Source organism: Dromiciops gliroides, chromosome 3, assembly GCF_019393635.1.
Source record: "Dromiciops gliroides isolate mDroGli1 chromosome 3, mDroGli1.pri, whole genome shotgun sequence".
In the NCBI taxonomy this organism is placed as follows: Eukaryota; Metazoa; Chordata; class Mammalia; order Microbiotheria; family Microbiotheriidae; genus Dromiciops; species Dromiciops gliroides.
Window position 1 is genome coordinate 643,858,659 of NC_057863.1, and position 15,911 is coordinate 643,874,569.

General features: G+C 56.2%; 1 protein-coding gene across 3 annotated transcripts; it reads left to right on the forward strand.

Moving 5' to 3' along the window:
• Positions 1-125: 125 nt before the first annotated feature.
• Positions 126-15,194, forward strand: PLD3 (phospholipase D family member 3). 3 transcript variants are annotated; one of them, XM_043996934.1, is made up of 12 exons: positions 126-290; positions 8,921-9,009; positions 9,134-9,196; positions 9,415-9,560; positions 9,853-10,033; positions 10,286-10,406; positions 10,488-10,615; positions 13,207-13,407; positions 13,557-13,696; positions 13,843-14,008; positions 14,226-14,325; positions 14,411-15,194. In XM_043996934.1, the coding sequence occupies exons 2-12, from the start codon at positions 8,983-8,985 to the stop codon at positions 14,596-14,598; spliced, it is 1,461 nt and encodes a 486-aa protein (XP_043852869.1). In that variant the 5' UTR covers positions 126-290; positions 8,921-8,982; the 3' UTR covers positions 14,599-15,194. The 3 variants fall into 3 exon arrangements, with proteins under 3 accessions (XP_043852869.1, XP_043852870.1, XP_043852868.1); XM_043996935.1 differs by lacking the exon at positions 126-290 and adding an exon at positions 5,423-5,458; XM_043996933.1 differs by lacking the exon at positions 126-290 and adding an exon at positions 7,692-8,140.
• The last annotated feature ends 717 nt before the right edge of the window (positions 15,195-15,911 follow it).

A 15,911-nucleotide genomic window follows, 5' to 3' on the forward strand; every position in this document is an offset into this window, starting at 1 on the left:
TTCCCCCCCACCCCCCACCCCCACGCCCCGCCCCGCACTACACAGGCCCCCAGACAATCTCCGAGCTGTTGAGACTGCGCGCACGCGCCCCACCGAAATTTTCAGCAGCGGAGTTGGAGCGAGAGAGGATCAGTGCGCATGCGTACCTTCGCGCCTGAAGCTGATCCCTCCGCCTCCCCGTAGGCCGGTGTGGGGCGTGCTCTGCTCCCGGGGGCGGCACCGGGCGGTCGGCTGCTTGAATCACCGTCACAAGCTCCGGCCGTGTGACCCTCCCTGGCCCCCGGCCCCGGGTAAGTGTGAGGCTCGGGCAGTGACGGAGCTGAAAAGCGCCGTAGCGGAGGACCTTGGAAGACCGAGGGCTTTCCTCGCCCTGGGACCCCCTCAGGTGCAGCCCGGGGGCGTCCATTAAGCGCCTGCCGGGCGGGGGGTCCGCCCCCCACCCCGCCCACTCCCCATAATCCCATTCAAGCGGATGCGCATCCAGTAAGCGCCTACTGTGTGTCAGACACTGGGCTAACGGATGAAATGGATACAAAGAGAGGGTAGAGACGGTCCCTGCATCCCAGGAGCTCACCGTCTAATGGGGGCGACCCAGGCAAACAACTCTGCCCTGGATGAATTGGAGATGGGAGTGGGGGGGGGGGAGGGAATAAGCGTTTATGTAGCGCCTACCGTGTGCCAGGCACTGGGCTGCAAAAAAAAAAAAAAGATCCTCTGCCCCACCACCCCCTTCATACTCTAAAGAGGAAGACTAAGAGCAGGACACCGAGCGCCCTGGCTTTTTTTTTTTTCTTCGTGTGAAGCAATTGGGGTTTGCCCAGGGTCACACAGCTAGTAAGTGTTAAGTGTCTGAGGTCGGATTTGAACTCAGGTCTTCCTGACTCCAGGGCTGGTGCTCTATCCACTGCGCCACCTAGCTGCCCCGCTCCCTGGATTTTTAAAGTCCCAACTAAAATCCCACCTCCTCCAGGAATCCTTCCCCAACCTTTCTTAATTTTAGTGCCTTCCCTCAGTGAATTATCACCTGTCCATCTTGTATCTAGCTTGCTTTGTGTGTATATATTTGTTTACATATTGTCTCCCCCTTTAGTTTGCAAGTTTCTTGCGGGCAGACTGTCTTTTGCCTTTTTTTGTATCCCCGGCACTTAGACCAGTGCCTGACATATAGTGGGTGTTTAATTAAGGTTAATTGGTATGGATAGCTCACAGTCTAATGGCCAAGACAACCTGCAAACAAACTATACAGAGGATAAATTGGAGATTATGAGGGGGAAGGGGAAGATAAACATTTGTATAGCAGCCACTGTGCAAAAAAGGCAAAAACAGTCCTTTCTCGGGCAGAATTTACTGTCCAATGGGGGAGACAACATGGAAACAAGCTGTGCACAGGATAAACTGGAGATAATCAATTTAGGGGAGGCACATCAGGAAAGGCTTCCTATCAAAGGAACCTTTAGCTGGGCCAGGAAGGAAGCGGAGGCTGAGATGAGGTCAGCTCAGGTACTGCCTCATCCTGCCGGCAAAATGTCTTCTATCCCTCATCCCCCATCCCTTGAGTACTTCACCCCCATCACGTTGGACCTTGTCTTGTGTCAGCCTTGGTAGAAATTGTATTCCTTCCTTGTAAAATAGAAATTCCTTGAGGTCCAGGGACCATCTTTTATTTTTTCCCCTTCTTAAATCAGATCTCCAGTAGTTAGCAAGTGTCTTGCACATGTAACAGGAGTTTCATTGCTTTATAAATGTTCATTTTAGGAATAAATGAGTCGGAGTGACAAAATCAGCCTTGAGATCCAGGCCTTCTGACTCAACCTTGTCAGTTTTCCCCTACCACATTGCCTCTGGATTTAGAGCTTGGAGCTCATGCAGTCCCTTAAAGGGGACTGCCCAAACACGCAGAGGTATCATATGGAAGCTCTGAGGAAGGAATTGTGGCCCTCTGAGGCCAAATTCAGCATCTTTTCCATTGTGTTGTGTTGCCAGTCTGCTTCCTTCCCCTTTTTTGGTCCTCATCCTCTCTTGAGCCAGCACCAATCCTGGCCTGGCACCAGGATTGGCTTTGGGATCAGAGAACTGATACATCTTATGACATCTTTACATCTTTATTCTGACACTATAGCCTTGGAAGGGTCACTTCCCTTCTCAAAGCCTCCGGGCCCTAATGAGTAATAAGAGAGAGTTGGGCTTGAGGTACTCTGATGTCCCTTCCAGCTCAGCCATCAGTGGAATAGAGGCTAGTGGGCTGGCCTGGCCATGACTGCTGCCAGGTCATGGTGCCCCTCACCTTTTGCTGCCTCCTCTGTGAAACAGGGAGAATAAGACCTCTCCCACCTCTGTGGGAGGGACATCTGTCTAGTCAGATCAACCAGCATTACGTGATTACTCTGTGCTCAGCCTGGAGATTCGAATACAGAAACAGGAGGAGCTCACTGTCCAGTGGGAGAAGACCTCACTGAAAGGGGGAAGGGCATGGGGCCACAGTTAATCAAAGGCAGGATCTGAACTGGGATACTCCAAATTGCCATGTTCCATGATCCATCCAATCTACCATATCATGGTTCAGTCGTTCAGTCCTGTTTGTGCTGTCCATAGAGTTTTCTTGGCAAAGATACTGGAGTAGTTTATCATTTCCTTCTCCAGACAAGGTACTTAGTAATAATGATAATGATCATTGACATATAATACCCACTATGGAGGGACTGGGTGGCTCAGTGGATAGAGCAACAGCCCTGGAGTCAGGAAGACCCAAGTTCAAATCCAGCCCCTGGACAAGTCATTTAACCCCAATCCCCTCCCCCCCCCCAAAAAAATACCCCAAACACCTGCTGTGTGTCAGGTGCTGTGCTAAGGCCTTTACAAATATTATTTCATTTGATCCTCACAACAATCTTGGGAATTATGTGCTATCATTGCACCCATTTTACACTTGAGGAAAGTGAGGTAAACAGGTTTAGTGAGTTGCCCAGGCTCAGACAGCTAGTGAGCATCTGAGGCTGGATTTTGAACTCAGGTCTTCCTAACTCCAGGCCCAGTGCTCTCATGCTGCACCACTGAGCTGCCTCTTATTAGTTGTGTGGTCTTGGGCATGTCACTTAACCTTTGGGTGCCTCAGTTTCCTCCTCTGTAGAATAGATAAGGTCCCAGGCCGTTCTGAACCCTGTGAAGCCCAGGAACTTGCCAAGGTGACAAAGCAAGTCAGACCAGGCCTGGGGCTGGAAACAAGACACTGGGGATGACATTCTCTTTTTTCAACAGTAACACTCTGGATGTGCAGCTTGTTGTTGCACTCTGAGCTGCTACATTGTAGACTAGACTCCTGACCAAGATCATCCGACACAGACGGGAGGCCCTGCACTGCTCCTCCTCAGGGCTCAAACCATAAAACTCTGCTAAGATCTGCCCGACCCAGCATCTCACTACGCCGCGGAAGTGACCTCCCGGTGTCAAAGACTGTGCCTGGGCAGTGGGAGCCCGGGTGGACTCAGGAGGCCATGCAGAGATGAGTTTTCTGCCACCTCAGCTCCTGAGTGATTGTCCTCTGAGGCATGGGGGGCTGGCACGGTTGTTGGCAGGGCCCTGCCATCTGCCAGTAGTGATGCTGAAAATGGCCAGCTCCCATCTCAGGATTTTGGCTCTCCGTGTAGCTGATAAAATCATCAGTACAGCCAGGTGGCGCTGTGGTGGATAGAGTTCCCAGGCCTGGAGTCCCAAAGACTCATCTTCCCCAGTTCAAATCCAGCCTCAGACTCTCAGTAGCTGGGTGACCCTGGGCAAGTCACTTCACCTCATTTGCCTCCATTCCCTCATCTGTAAAATGAGCTGGAGAAGGAAATGGCAAAACCTCTCCAGGATCTCTGCCAGGCAAACTCCAGATGGGGTCACAGAGAGTAGAGCGTGACTGAAACAATGAAACAACAGCCAACATTTATCAAAAATTCATTTGATTCTGTTTCATTCAGGAGGTTTGAGTACCTACTCTGTGCTAGGCATTGGGCTGGCTGATGGGGATACAAAAAACGGATGAATGAAGCATTTAATAGACACTTCATACATGCCGGTCCTGTGCTGCCCCCACCCTCACGGAGCTTCGATAATAATGAGGTTTCAATCATTTTTGTTCTTCCTGTCCCACTCTTTGTGACCCTATCTGGGGTTTTCTTGGCAGAGATACTGGAGGGGTTTTGCCATTTCCCTCTCCAGTTCATTTTACAGATGAGGGAACTGAGGCAAATGAGGTTAAATGATTTGCCCAGGTCATACAGCAAGTGAGAGTTGAAGTTGAGATTTGAACTCAGGTCTTCTTGACTTCAGGCCTGGCACTCCATGTGCTATGTCGCCACCCAGCTGCCCTGAAGGGATCTAGGGATTCCAAAAGGCAGAGATGGGAAGAGAGCTTTGCAGTTGTGGGGCATGGGGCAGGAGGCAGGATGGTTGAATAGAAGCAGGAGGAGTCAGGTGAAATCAGTCTGGTAAGCTAGCTCACAGCTGAACAGCAAAGGGCTTGGAAAACCAGAGGAGTCATATTTTAGCCTAGAATCACCAGAGAGCAGCGGGAACTTCTTGGTGGGGGCAGGGTCAGGCCTGTGCTTTGGGAATATCAGTTGGCAGCTGTGAAGTTGAAGTGGAAGGGGGTGAGCCTGGAGGCAGGGGAGCCCATCAGGAGATGGTGCCAGGGCCAGTGGGGAGAGAGGCAGTGGAAGGGAGGCACAGAGAACCACAGAGGTAGGATCGGCAAGACTTGGCAGTGAGCTGGATGGGACAGATGTAGGAAAGTCAAGGCCTCCCTGGTGTGGCGGAAGGACGGTGGTGTCCCTGGATGGTTAAGGAAGTCAGAAGGAAAGTAACTTTGGAGAAAAGAGGAGTTCTTTTGTTGTTGTTGTTGTTTGGGGGGGGCACTGGGGGTTAAGTGACTTGCCCAGGGTCACACAGCTAGTAAGTATCAAGTGTCTGAGGCTGGATTTGAACTCAGGCACTCTTGAATCCAGGGCTGGTGCTTTATCCACTGCACCACCCAGCTGCCCCCTAAGAGGAGTTCTTCTGCATGTAAGCTGCCCAGCAAGTGGAAGTGGTGCTGGGGACCTCAGATTCTAGGCGGTAGCTGGGGAGGGTCACTAGGACTGCTAAGAGCCTCTCCTGGCCCCTGTCACCCTGGCTAATCTTCCTGTACACACACAGCACCAGAAGTGCAGGCTAGGGGTCATAGGTCAGTTTTATACAGGAGGAAACTGAGGCTGCAGAGGTGACATCATTTGCCCAAAGTCTCGGAACCACGGAGGTCAGATCAAGGGTTCAGACCCAGACCTCCTGACAACCGAGTGAGCGCCACCTCTTCCTGCGCACCTCTGAAAGGTGCAGGCCCCAGGGTTAGTGGGTGTTTACATGGTGCTCTCTCTCCTAGGAGCCTCCCATCTACCCGGAAAGGCCAGTAGAGCAGGTCTTGCCTCCTTCCATTTTGTAGGTGAGTTAACTGAGACTGGCTTTCCTCAGGTCACCTGACCAGGAGGCTGTGGCAGAGACAGCCAGTGGGAAGGGGGAAGAGATTGGTTGGGGAGTCAGGGTATGCCCCAGAGGTGGAATCAGCAAGATAGTGCAAAGTCAAAAAGGGCCCCTCAAGGGCCAGGCCCTGGGGAGCAGCAGAGGCAGGATCTGGACATGGGTTCTCCCCACTATGTCACTTTTCCTGGGAGCCAAGAATGAAAATAATAAAGAGCCCAGAGTTGGAAGAGGACCCGTATTTGATGAATTCCCTCTAAAACACGGCCTTCACTTGAAGCCCTCTAGAGACACTGAACTCATCACCTGCAGCAGGAGAGGATGGTGTACTTGGTAGCACTGGCCCTTGAAAAGCTTCTCCTGGGCTTCTAGCCTAAGTTAGCTCTTTGTGACTTTCATTAACCGCCCCCCAAGCCAAACAGAGTAAGTCTCCCCATGACAGCTCTCCAAGTCCCCGATGGGGGCTCCCAGCCCAAACTTCAGGTTCTCAAATGTGGCACGAAGGAAGCTGCTCCACTTGTTCCTCGGTCAGGGGGGACCTGCCTCCTCCTCGTCCCTCAAAGCTCACACAGCCCAAGGTCGAATCAGCTCTCTCGGCTGCCATATCACACTAGATTCATGAAGGAAGGAAAAGGCATTTATTAAGAGCCTACTGTATGCCAGGGACTGCAGATAGCAAATGGCCTGGACCCATCCCAGGACTCGTGCTCTAATAGGGGAAATGAGTCTTAGAGCGATTCCTGGGGCTCCTTAGGGTATAGGAGCAGGAGGGTATGCAGTGGGGGGTAAAATGACCTCTACCTCCAGCTCATGTTCAGTCCTTTTTCAGTCATGTCAGACTCTTCATGACTCTATTTGGGGTCTTCCTGAGATACTGCAGTGGTTTGCCATTTCCTTCAGCCCGTCTTGTAGATGAGGAAACTGAGGCAAACAGGGTGAAGCGATTTGCCCAGGGTCACCCAGCTATTTTCTGAGGCTGGATTTGAACTTCCTGACTCCAAGCCCAACACCGTATGCACCATGGAGCCTCCGGCTGCCTTTCCATTCGTCTCCAAGTTTCTAGGCTATTTTCCCATCCCTTGTATCATTTGACCCTTATAACAACTCGCTGAGCTAGCTCCTTCGGGGGTCTTAGAGAGGCGAAGTGGCTTGGCCACACAGAGGTGGCCAGGACAGGAGCCGGGGCTTGAGCCACAGAGGCATTAGACTTGAGTGGGCAATAGTGGCCAATGTGCAGTGAAATCTAGCTCTGTCTCTTCTTGGACAAGTCATCGCCTCTCTGACCTCCTTGTCCTCACTGTTCTCGGAGAGGACCATGACATCGGGTAATACCATGACTTGCAGTGAATTGAATAAGGGAAGGAGGGCTCGTCTCCACTAGTAAAATGAGGAGGATGGACTCTGACTTTGCCCCAAATCCGGGGGCCTGTGATCCCAAGAGAAAGAGGCTGAGAACACAGGAGGCTGCTCCAGCCTTAGCTCTGTGAAGCCCCTTGTGTTTGCCTTGGGGAAGCCTCAGGGCCCAGAGCCTCTAAGGGAGTGTGTGTGGACAGGTCTTTCAAGGTCCCTGCACTTGTATTGATCAAGGTTGGGGCGGGGAGGGGGGCAGGGGAGGCATCTTTGTTTTCCCTGACCACTAACTGGAGTTTTGTGAACATGAGGGGACAGCTCAGGCTTCCCCAGGCTGCAACATCCAAATGTGAAGGACCCTGCCCTGGGTGGGTGGGGGAGGCAGGAGGAAGAGAAGGCCCCCAGGCTAGGGCCACTTCCGAGGGGAGTGAGATTTCTGAGGGTCTGAGCTAGAAAGAGCCCTTTTGCTCATCCAGGCCAACCCCTTCATTTCCCAGATGAGGAAATGGAGGGAGGAGGAAGTGCTTTGGGGCCCAGGATCCCACAGGATCCCAGTCAGTACGTATTGATTTAGTACCTACTGTGTGCCAAGCACTGTATATACAAAAAAAAGGCAAAAGACAGTCCCTGCCCCGAAGGAGGTCACTATCCAGTGGGGAGATGACAACAAGCAAACAGACGTGCACCAGCACTATGCTATGCACCGATAAATAGGTAATAATGAAGCCAGCAGAATGAGGGGGTGGGGGGAAGGCTCCCTGGAGTAGGTGGGGTTTTATACATCAGTGAATGACAGCCGGGTCCTCTGACTGCAGATCCCTCCATGGTCACAGGCAGCCAGCCCAGCAGACCCTTGTGGGCCCCGAGAGGCGGGCGATCCCCCATCCTTTGCCCTGCCTGCCTGTCACCAGCCCCTTTTCTCTCACACGCGCACACGCACGGTGACTCACCCATGCGCCCATGCGCCCATCCACCCACCCAGGCTGGGAGTGGGAGAGAGTCGGGTGTCTGGGATCTCCAGACTGGCTGGCCCAAGTGGGGGAAGACTGCTTTGTTCCCAGAGCAGAGATGGCTCGGGGGTGGGGACTCCCCTGAGCTCAGTCTTTGCCGCCCGCCTGAGGTCTGCAGTGGTGTGGGGAGGGAGGTGTGGCCAGGATCGCCGCTGCTGCTGCTGGGAGGTGGGGCCAGCCACTGACTGAGCCAGCCCCTCAGCTGCCTCTGGAGCCTCCAGCCTGGCCTGTCTCCCCATTTGGGAGAAGAAAGGCATCGGGGGCCTTGGGGAGGACACTCCTTCCAGGTAAGGTCGAGCCGGGCCTAGCCAAGACCTCTGGGGAGAGCTGGGGATTGACTGGGGGCCTCGAGCCAGCCTGCGGAGAGGGGCCGGCCCTGGGAGCATGGACCCCGCCACCCCCAGCCCCAATTGCTTCCCACTGCCCAGGGCTTGGGGTCCTCCGATCCGCCCCTCCTCTCCTTTCTCTGGGCTGCCTGGGGCTCACAATGCACTCAGTGATGTAGGGTAAGGTTAGATGGAGGGAGCTTTGTAGACTGATTTCCAGGGAAGACACCTGCTTCTGTCTCAGCCTGTGCAGCCGCCAGACTGCCCCCCCCCTCCCCGCCGCAGCGGGTAGGGGAGCTGGGCCTTCTGCTGTCACTCCTGCTGCCCCCCCTTCCATCAGAGGTGCCTCTGGGGAAACAATGGTGTATGACGGTCACAGAGGGTGCCGTGACCAACCAGGCCAACCTGGGGGGGAAGGGGCAGGGACTCAGGCCTCTTGGCAGCTCCTGGCACCCAGAGGACTGCACTTACCAGCAGTGCCCAGACAAGACCCTTGAGATGCGACTGCTGCCAGCTGTGGGATGGTAGGGGGAAATGACAGCTTCATCTGTAAAAGGAGCACAGAGCGAGAAAACCCTGGGAAGACCCCAGCCTTCAGGAATTGCACAAGGCCAACTCGTGGGCAGCTCATTTCCTCCTTTTGGGGGAAGAGGGCTGGGCGTGCTGCCAGCAGGCCCTGTGACCTGTCCAGTGACCTCTGCGGCCCCTGCCAGGCTGAAATCCTTCTTGTCTTCCTCGCAGTTTGGAGAGAGACCCCGGCCTTCATCCCACTGCCTGGCCCTGCCAGGGTTCAGCTGAGGAAGATGAAACTGCATACAGTGTACCAACAGGTGAGGGCCAGTGCTGGGTCTGCCAGGGAGCAGGTCACATTCCAGGCTCCCCACGCACACGCATGTGCACACAAAGATACTCCGGGGTCTTGAAAAGGGTCCTTCCTTGTTTCTTCTCCCATAGTTGAAGCCGCGCCCTGAGGAGCAGCTTCCCTCCCCGGCTGTTTCCTGGAAACCAGGAGACAAGGTAGAAGAGGTTCAGCCCCCCACCCCCACCCCTCTGGCCCCCTCCCATCTACCCACAGGCCTCCTCCACCCCGTCCGGTCGCACTGTCCTCTGATGTCAGAAGGACCTGCTTTCAGCCCTGCTCCTGATGCCTCCATGACCCCACACACCAGCTGGGTGGAGGGAGCCTCCAAGGGCCTTCCTCCCCACCCAGATGTTCTCGCCTCTCCTTCCTCCAGAAAGTCCGATGGGTCCTGTTGGTCATGACACTGACGACAATGGGCCTGGGCGCCCTGCTCACCCAGCTGCTCCTGTGGCCCAAGCTCAGGACCTCCCAGGAGAGGAGCCAGCCACCCAGCAGCTCCGTCTGTGAGGATCCCTGCCAGTGAGTGCCCCATGGGAGGGGGACAGGCATCTAGCCTTGAGACTAGATGTGGGCAGATCCTCATACTCTGTACATGCATGTGTGCACATGTGTGTATATGCACACGTGCACACATGTACCCATGCCCTGTCCACCAGGAGGGAGACAGGCAGGAACCAATAATGCGAAGCCTGGGGGGTCTCAGCCCTAGTCCCGTCCCCACTGGAGCCTTCACAGGGGGCCCAGCCTGAGAAGAGCCAGAATCTGTGGCTGCCCGTTGTGACCCTTGCCCTTTTTATTTCCTTCCCTCTAGGATCGTCCTGGTAGAGAGCATTCCCGAGGGCCTTACCTTTCCCAAGGGCCCTGCCCACCCTTCCATCAGCCAGGCTTGGCTAGACCTGGTGGCCGGTGCCCAGCACAGCCTTGACATAGCCTCCTTCTACTGGACTCTCACCAACAATGACACGCAGACCCAGGAGCCTTCTGCACAACAGGTGTCCCCCCACTTCTGCCTGGGCCCAGCCTGGGGGCGAGATTAGTAGGCAAGGCAGGGGCTGATGAAGGGAGCAGGACCAAGAAAGCTGGGGGGAAAGGAAGAGAGGGACAGGCCAAGGCCAGCAGGACAGCCCCTCTCTTCAGCTCTCATCAGGGATGTTGGGGCTGAAAGACACTTGGGGGCATCTGGGCCAGCCCAGAGGGCACCTGCCAGAGGGCACCTATGGATTTTGCTCATTCCTCTCTCCTAGGGTGAGGAGATTCTCAGACAGCTGCAGGGCCTGGCCCCGAGGGGTGTGTCTCTGCGTGTGGCCGTCAGCAAGCCCAGGGGCCCCCAACCCCAGGCCGACCTGCAGAGCCTCCTAAGGAGTGGTGAGTGTTAGGAGCCTGGGCTGAAGGAGCTGGGGCAAGTCAGGGAAGAAGGCCCCAGCATCTCTCCTCCCTTTCCTGTAGGGGCCCAGGTTCGGATGGTGGACATGCAGAAACTGACCCATGGCGTCCTGCATACCAAGTTCTGGGTGGTGGATCAAACCCACATCTACATTGGCAGTGCCAACATGGACTGGCGGTCTCTGACCCAGGTATGGAGCTCAGATGCTGCCTCAGCTGGGGAGGCCCCCCCAGGCAATCAGCAGAGTCTCATTAATGTTGGGGTCCGGCCGGCCGTGAGGGCGTCCGCCCCCCCAGCTCCTCCTCCTCAGCCAGTTCCCCTTATCACCCATCTGATCAAGTGCCAGAATGAGGAAGGCCCCAAGCTCAGAAACAAAATTAGAGGGCTCCTGCCCTCCCAAAGCTTACGTTCTCATGGAAGGATAAGACATGTTTCTGTCGAGATACCGCAAGACAGTCTGAGCAGGGAGAGAGCAACTGCTGGTCTCCGGGAGGGCTTCCTGGGGGTTGGGGGTGGGGGGTAGTGAGTCCTTGAAGGAAGACCCATAGATGAGGGGGGGAGGGAGGGGGAAGGAGTGGCCTGGATAAATGCAGGGGTGAGCAAACACCTGAGGTTCAAGCAGGAGCTCCCGAATTCCGGAAGGGAGTTTATGAAATAAGAAAGGAGGCTCCAAAGGTACATTTTGCCCCAGGGCAGAGAGCCTTCAGTACCAGGTTGAGGAGCTTAGTAGAAACCGTGGGGAATTACTGATACGGCTTTTGAGTGGGAGTGGGTTAGGGGTCAGGTCTGTGCCTCAGGGACATTGGGCTGGAGAGAGCCTAGAAGTGGGGAGATAAATTAGGAGGCCACTGAGAAGGGCTGTGGGCCCAAACCAAGATGGCGGACAAATGGGAGAAGAGGAAGGGATGATTGCTCAAGATGGCGTGGAAGCAGAGTCAGCCAGACTCTGGCAATCAGTAGACGTGGTAAAGTACCCACTGTGTGCTGGGCACCGGCTAAGCTGAGACTTAGCAGCTGATCAAATCCGAGAGAGAGGAGGCAAGGAGAACTTGGAGCTTGGACCCTGGGAGACTAGGAGGCTGAGGAATAGGGAGCTTGGAGGAGGGGACCAACAAGCGTTTGCTGAGTGCTGAGGATCCAAAGAACAGAGAGACCGTGTAGATATGACTAGAGGCACACAGCTACATGGGCAGTTTTCCTAGTGAGGGGATTGATGGGATGCGAAGGTGGGTGTCTCCATCAGAGAGGCCAACAAGGGACCTGTTGTCAAGGCTCCCAGGAGGTCCTGGGGATAATGTAGCAATCCAGAGTCGGGACCTACTATGTGCTAGGGAGCCCGCAAGGCCCTGAGGAGTGACTCGAGGGTGGGGGGACTTGCATACTGCTGGGTGGGTGTGTGAGCGTGTAGAGGGCAGAAAGATAAAGTGGATAACTGCCGTCTATGTACAGCCATTTACCGATTCTGGTGGTTTGGGAGCGAAGGCCCAAGGAGCCACCCCTTAGAGGAGGGTGGGGGCAGTGCACCCCAGGAGGGGTCCTTGGGAGGAGCTGATGCGCATCAGAGCTCTGGATCCCAGCCGCCACACCGTTAGTCTGGCCATCCTGGGCGGGGTCAGAACCCATTTCTGTCAGTGGTACCACTGGCCTCCCAGACTGGAAGTGGAAGCCTTAGACGGACCCTCCCTAGAGGAGTCCTTCAGCACCCCCCCCCCCATGACCCCTGGCCTTCCCTGACTGTGAGCCAGCCTGCTTGCATCACCCCACAGCTGCTCTTAATGCCAGGCACTGTGCTAAGAGGTTTACAATAATGATGTGATCCTCACAGCAACCCTGGGAGGGAGGGGCTCTTATTATCCCCATTTTACAAATGAGGAAACGGAGGCAAACACAGGTTAAGTGACTTGCCCAGGGTCTGAGGCTACATTGGAACTCAGGTCTACCTGGCTTCAGGCCTAGCTCTCCCTCCCTCACCTAGTGCACCAAGAGTGGGTGGGGATGATCCAACCCAGACCTTGCTTTTGCTCCACCATTAAGATAAAGCTGGGGGGCAGCTAGGTGGCGCAGTGGATAGAGCACCGGCCCTGGAGTCAGGAGTACCTGAGTTCAGGTCCGGCCTCAGACACTTAACACTTACTAGCTGTGTGACTCTGGGCAAGTCACTTAACCCCAATTGCCTCACTAAAAAAAAAAAAAGATAAAGCTGGGTCTTCAACCTCATGGTGTTAACTCCAAGTCCCCTGGGCCCTCCATCCTTCAGTCCCCCATCTTCTCTCTATCCTGGCTCCTCTTTGGCCCCAGCCATTAGAACCTGGACATCCGTAGCACGTCCTTGCTGCTCCTGCCCGCTGCTTCCCTCTCTGGGCAGGGGCCAAAGAGGAAAGGCACTCTGCCCTCCCCACAGAGGCCCCCACTTTTGGTGTGGGGGTGCGGGGAGTGCCTTCTCATCAGCACTTTTCTCACTGTGGGACAAAAGCACTCAGTATCCTGGGCCTCAGTTTTCTCATCTGTAAAATGAGGGGGTTGGACTCGGTAGCCCCTGTGGCCCCTTGCTTTTCTAGATCTGTCATCCTGAGCGCCCTCTAGAGTGGGAATGCCCAACATACCCCCCAACTTCAAGAGGGGAAGTTGAGACTCAAGGCCAGACAGCTCAGTGTGTGGCTCTTCACTCAGCGCTTCCTATGGGCTGATGCTGACCCTGAAAGCCTGCCAGGGTGGGCGAGGGTGAGTGGCAGCTCTCAGCATGGGGCAGCCCTCCCAGAGCTCTTTGCACCCCCTCTGCAGGTGAAGGAGCTGGGGGTAGTCGTCTACAACTGCAGCTGCCTTGCCCAGGACCTTGGCAAAGTGTTTGAGGCTTACTGGTATCTGGGCCGGCCAGACAGCAGCATCCCCTCGCCCTGGCCAGACAATTACACCACCCACTACAACCTGGAGACCCCCATGGAGCTCCATCTCAACGGGACCCCTTCCCAGGTCTTCCTCTCGGTAAGGAGCACCCCCCCCCCGCCCCGTCGCAGTCCAGCCCTATCTTTGACTTCCATTGCCCACCATTCCCCTCCTTCCCGTGCCCCAGTCCAAGATTTGGGGGTGGGGAAGAGAGATTTAAGGGGACCTGTTCTCTCCTCGGCCACCAGAGTGCTCCCCCATCACTGTGCCCTGGGGGCCGCACCCCGGACCTGCGTGCCCTGCTCAGCCTGGTGAATGATGCCCGAGACTTTGTCTATGTCGCTGTCATGAACTACCTTCCCATCATGGAGTATTCCCACCCTCGAAGGTTTGAGTGGCCTCCATGTTGGGGATGAAGGGGAAGCTTGTGTTGGGGGATGGTGGGGATGATGGAGAGGCCATGTGGGAGTGGGCTGTGGTGGGGAGGGCAGGATCTAGGGAGGCCTGAGCTCAGCCCGAGGGCCCCCTCCCCAGGTTCTGGCCGGCCATCGACGATGCCTTACGGCGAGCAGCCTTCGAGCGGGGGGTTCGGGTGAGGCTTCTGGTGAGCTGCTGGGGCCACTCGGAGCCCGCCTTGCGCCCCTTCCTCCTCTCCCTGGCCGCCCTCCAGGACAACCACACCCACTACAACGTGCAGGTGGTAAGGAGGCCGTTCCTGATGCCTGTGGTCAGCTGCCCTCTCCCCATCCTGAGCCTGTCCTGACTCTGCCCTGATCGCATCCCAGTGTCCCTGGCTCTCCTCTGACCCTCCTCGATTTCCTTGCCCTGGGCCCCTCTCCATCCCTCCTTCCCTGCTTTCCCTCTGACCCAACCCTTCCTGCGGTGCCTGGCTGAGTCTGGTGCTTTCTCCATCCCAGAGGCTCTTCGTGGTCCCCTCCAGTGAGGCCCAGGCCCGGATCCCTTACGCTCGCGTCAACCACAACAAGTACATGGTGACAGATCGAGCTGCCTATGTGGGTGAGTGGAGCAGCGCCGTGCCCCTGCGTCCGCGACACCCAGACTGTGAGCTCAGCTTCCTGACCTTCTTGCTCCCCACCCTCAGGCACGTCCAACTGGTCGGGCAACTACTTCACGCAGACTGCAGGCTCGGCCCTGGTGGTGAATCAGAGCGAGGCCGTGGGCCTGCGCACCCAGCTCCAAGCGGTCTTCCTTCGGGACTGGGACTCCCCGTACAGCCACGAGCTGGACAGCCCAAGCCTGGTCGAGGGGCACTCCTGCCGCCTGCTGTGAGCGCCCACGCCTCACCGCTGCCGAGGGGCTCTGGGCGCGTGTCCCTCGTGCCGACCCAGGAGCCTCATTTGGGGGATGTCTCTTTTCTGACCTGGTATCTTGTCCTCCTGCTCCTCCCCCTCCTCCTCGCTCTCTGCCGTCTCTAAGTCTCTCTGCCGCTGTCTCAGTCAGTCTTTGTGGCTTCCTGTCTCTTGAGGGTTCTGTCCTGCTTTGTGTGGATTTCTTCCCCAGTGTCTTTCTCTCGTGTCTCCCTCCCATCTCTGTCTCTGCCTCAGAAACCTAGGCAAGCTGCTTGAGTGGGTGTTCCCGCCATCAAAGGGCATGAGCCCGGGCAAAGCCAAGGTGGCAGAACTTGGCCAGGTCCAGCCGGATGCCCCAACTCTTCCCAGCTCTCCTTGAGGCTGTGGAATCGAGGGGAAGATGGGCCCTCCCTGGGGTGGTGTCCTCATCTCATGATGAAGGGGAGGGGGAAATAGGGCCTAGGAAGGGACCCCCCCCCCCGGGGGCCGCCCCCTCCCTGCCCCCAGACTATCTGCCATTTGAGCTGTGTCTGCAGCCAGGGATCCCGAGGAGAATAAAGTGTCTATGAGGCAAGGCTCTTGTCTGTTGAAAGTTCTGGGGGTACATGCAATGGGATCACGCTGCCCTTGGGGTCCATGACTGTGGTGTGAGAAGCTTGAGGTGTTGCCAGGGGGATCTCCACCAGCATGAGTTGGGGGGGTCAGTATGAGTTAGCGTGAACACGGCAAGTATTGATGTGGGTAGAGGGTGTTTCACTTGGGGGGTCAGAGGTCATCGGGCCCAAGGCCAAGTGACATCGGCAGCTGTGTGTGTGTGTGTGTGTGTGTGCACGCACACACACAAACGTGAGTAGGATGCACTGGAGTGTGTTGGGGTGGATAGGGGGTGTGTGTGTACGCACACGCGAGCACCAGAGCGGGCTGTGTCTGTGTCTGGGAGAAGGTGGGTGCAGCACACAGGCACATCCCAGGCCTGGCTTCACTGCCCCTAGAATTCCCGATCGGGGCTGCCCAGACCCCAGCCAGTCAAAGAATCAGGAGGCCCGAGCAGCTGAACAGTCCTTTATGGAAACAGGCAGAGCTGGGGGGAGGGAGGGAGGAGGGAGCCAGGCTCCGGCAGCCACCCCTTCCCTGGGTACTCCTCCTGGCACGGGGGGTCCCGCAGGCTGGCCTGGCAGGGCCCTCTCAGGTGCATGATAGCTGGGGGTGGAGGGGAGTGGAGGTGGGGGGGAGGGGAATCTCTGTGTATTTATTTTTTCTGTAACTATAATCTGGAATTCTGGGTAAGCGCAT

Coding starts and splice junctions, on each gene's coding strand:
- PLD3 (XM_043996934.1), top strand. CDS start 8,983: ATGAAACTGCATACAGTGTACCAACAG. Junction 9,197..9,414: donor CCTGGAAACCAGGAGACAAG/GTAGAAGAGGTT, acceptor TCCTTCCTCCAG/AAAGTCCGATGGGTCCTGTT. Junction 10,616..13,206: donor ACTGGCGGTCTCTGACCCAG/GTATGGAGCTCA, acceptor CCCCCTCTGCAG/GTGAAGGAGCTGGGGGTAGT.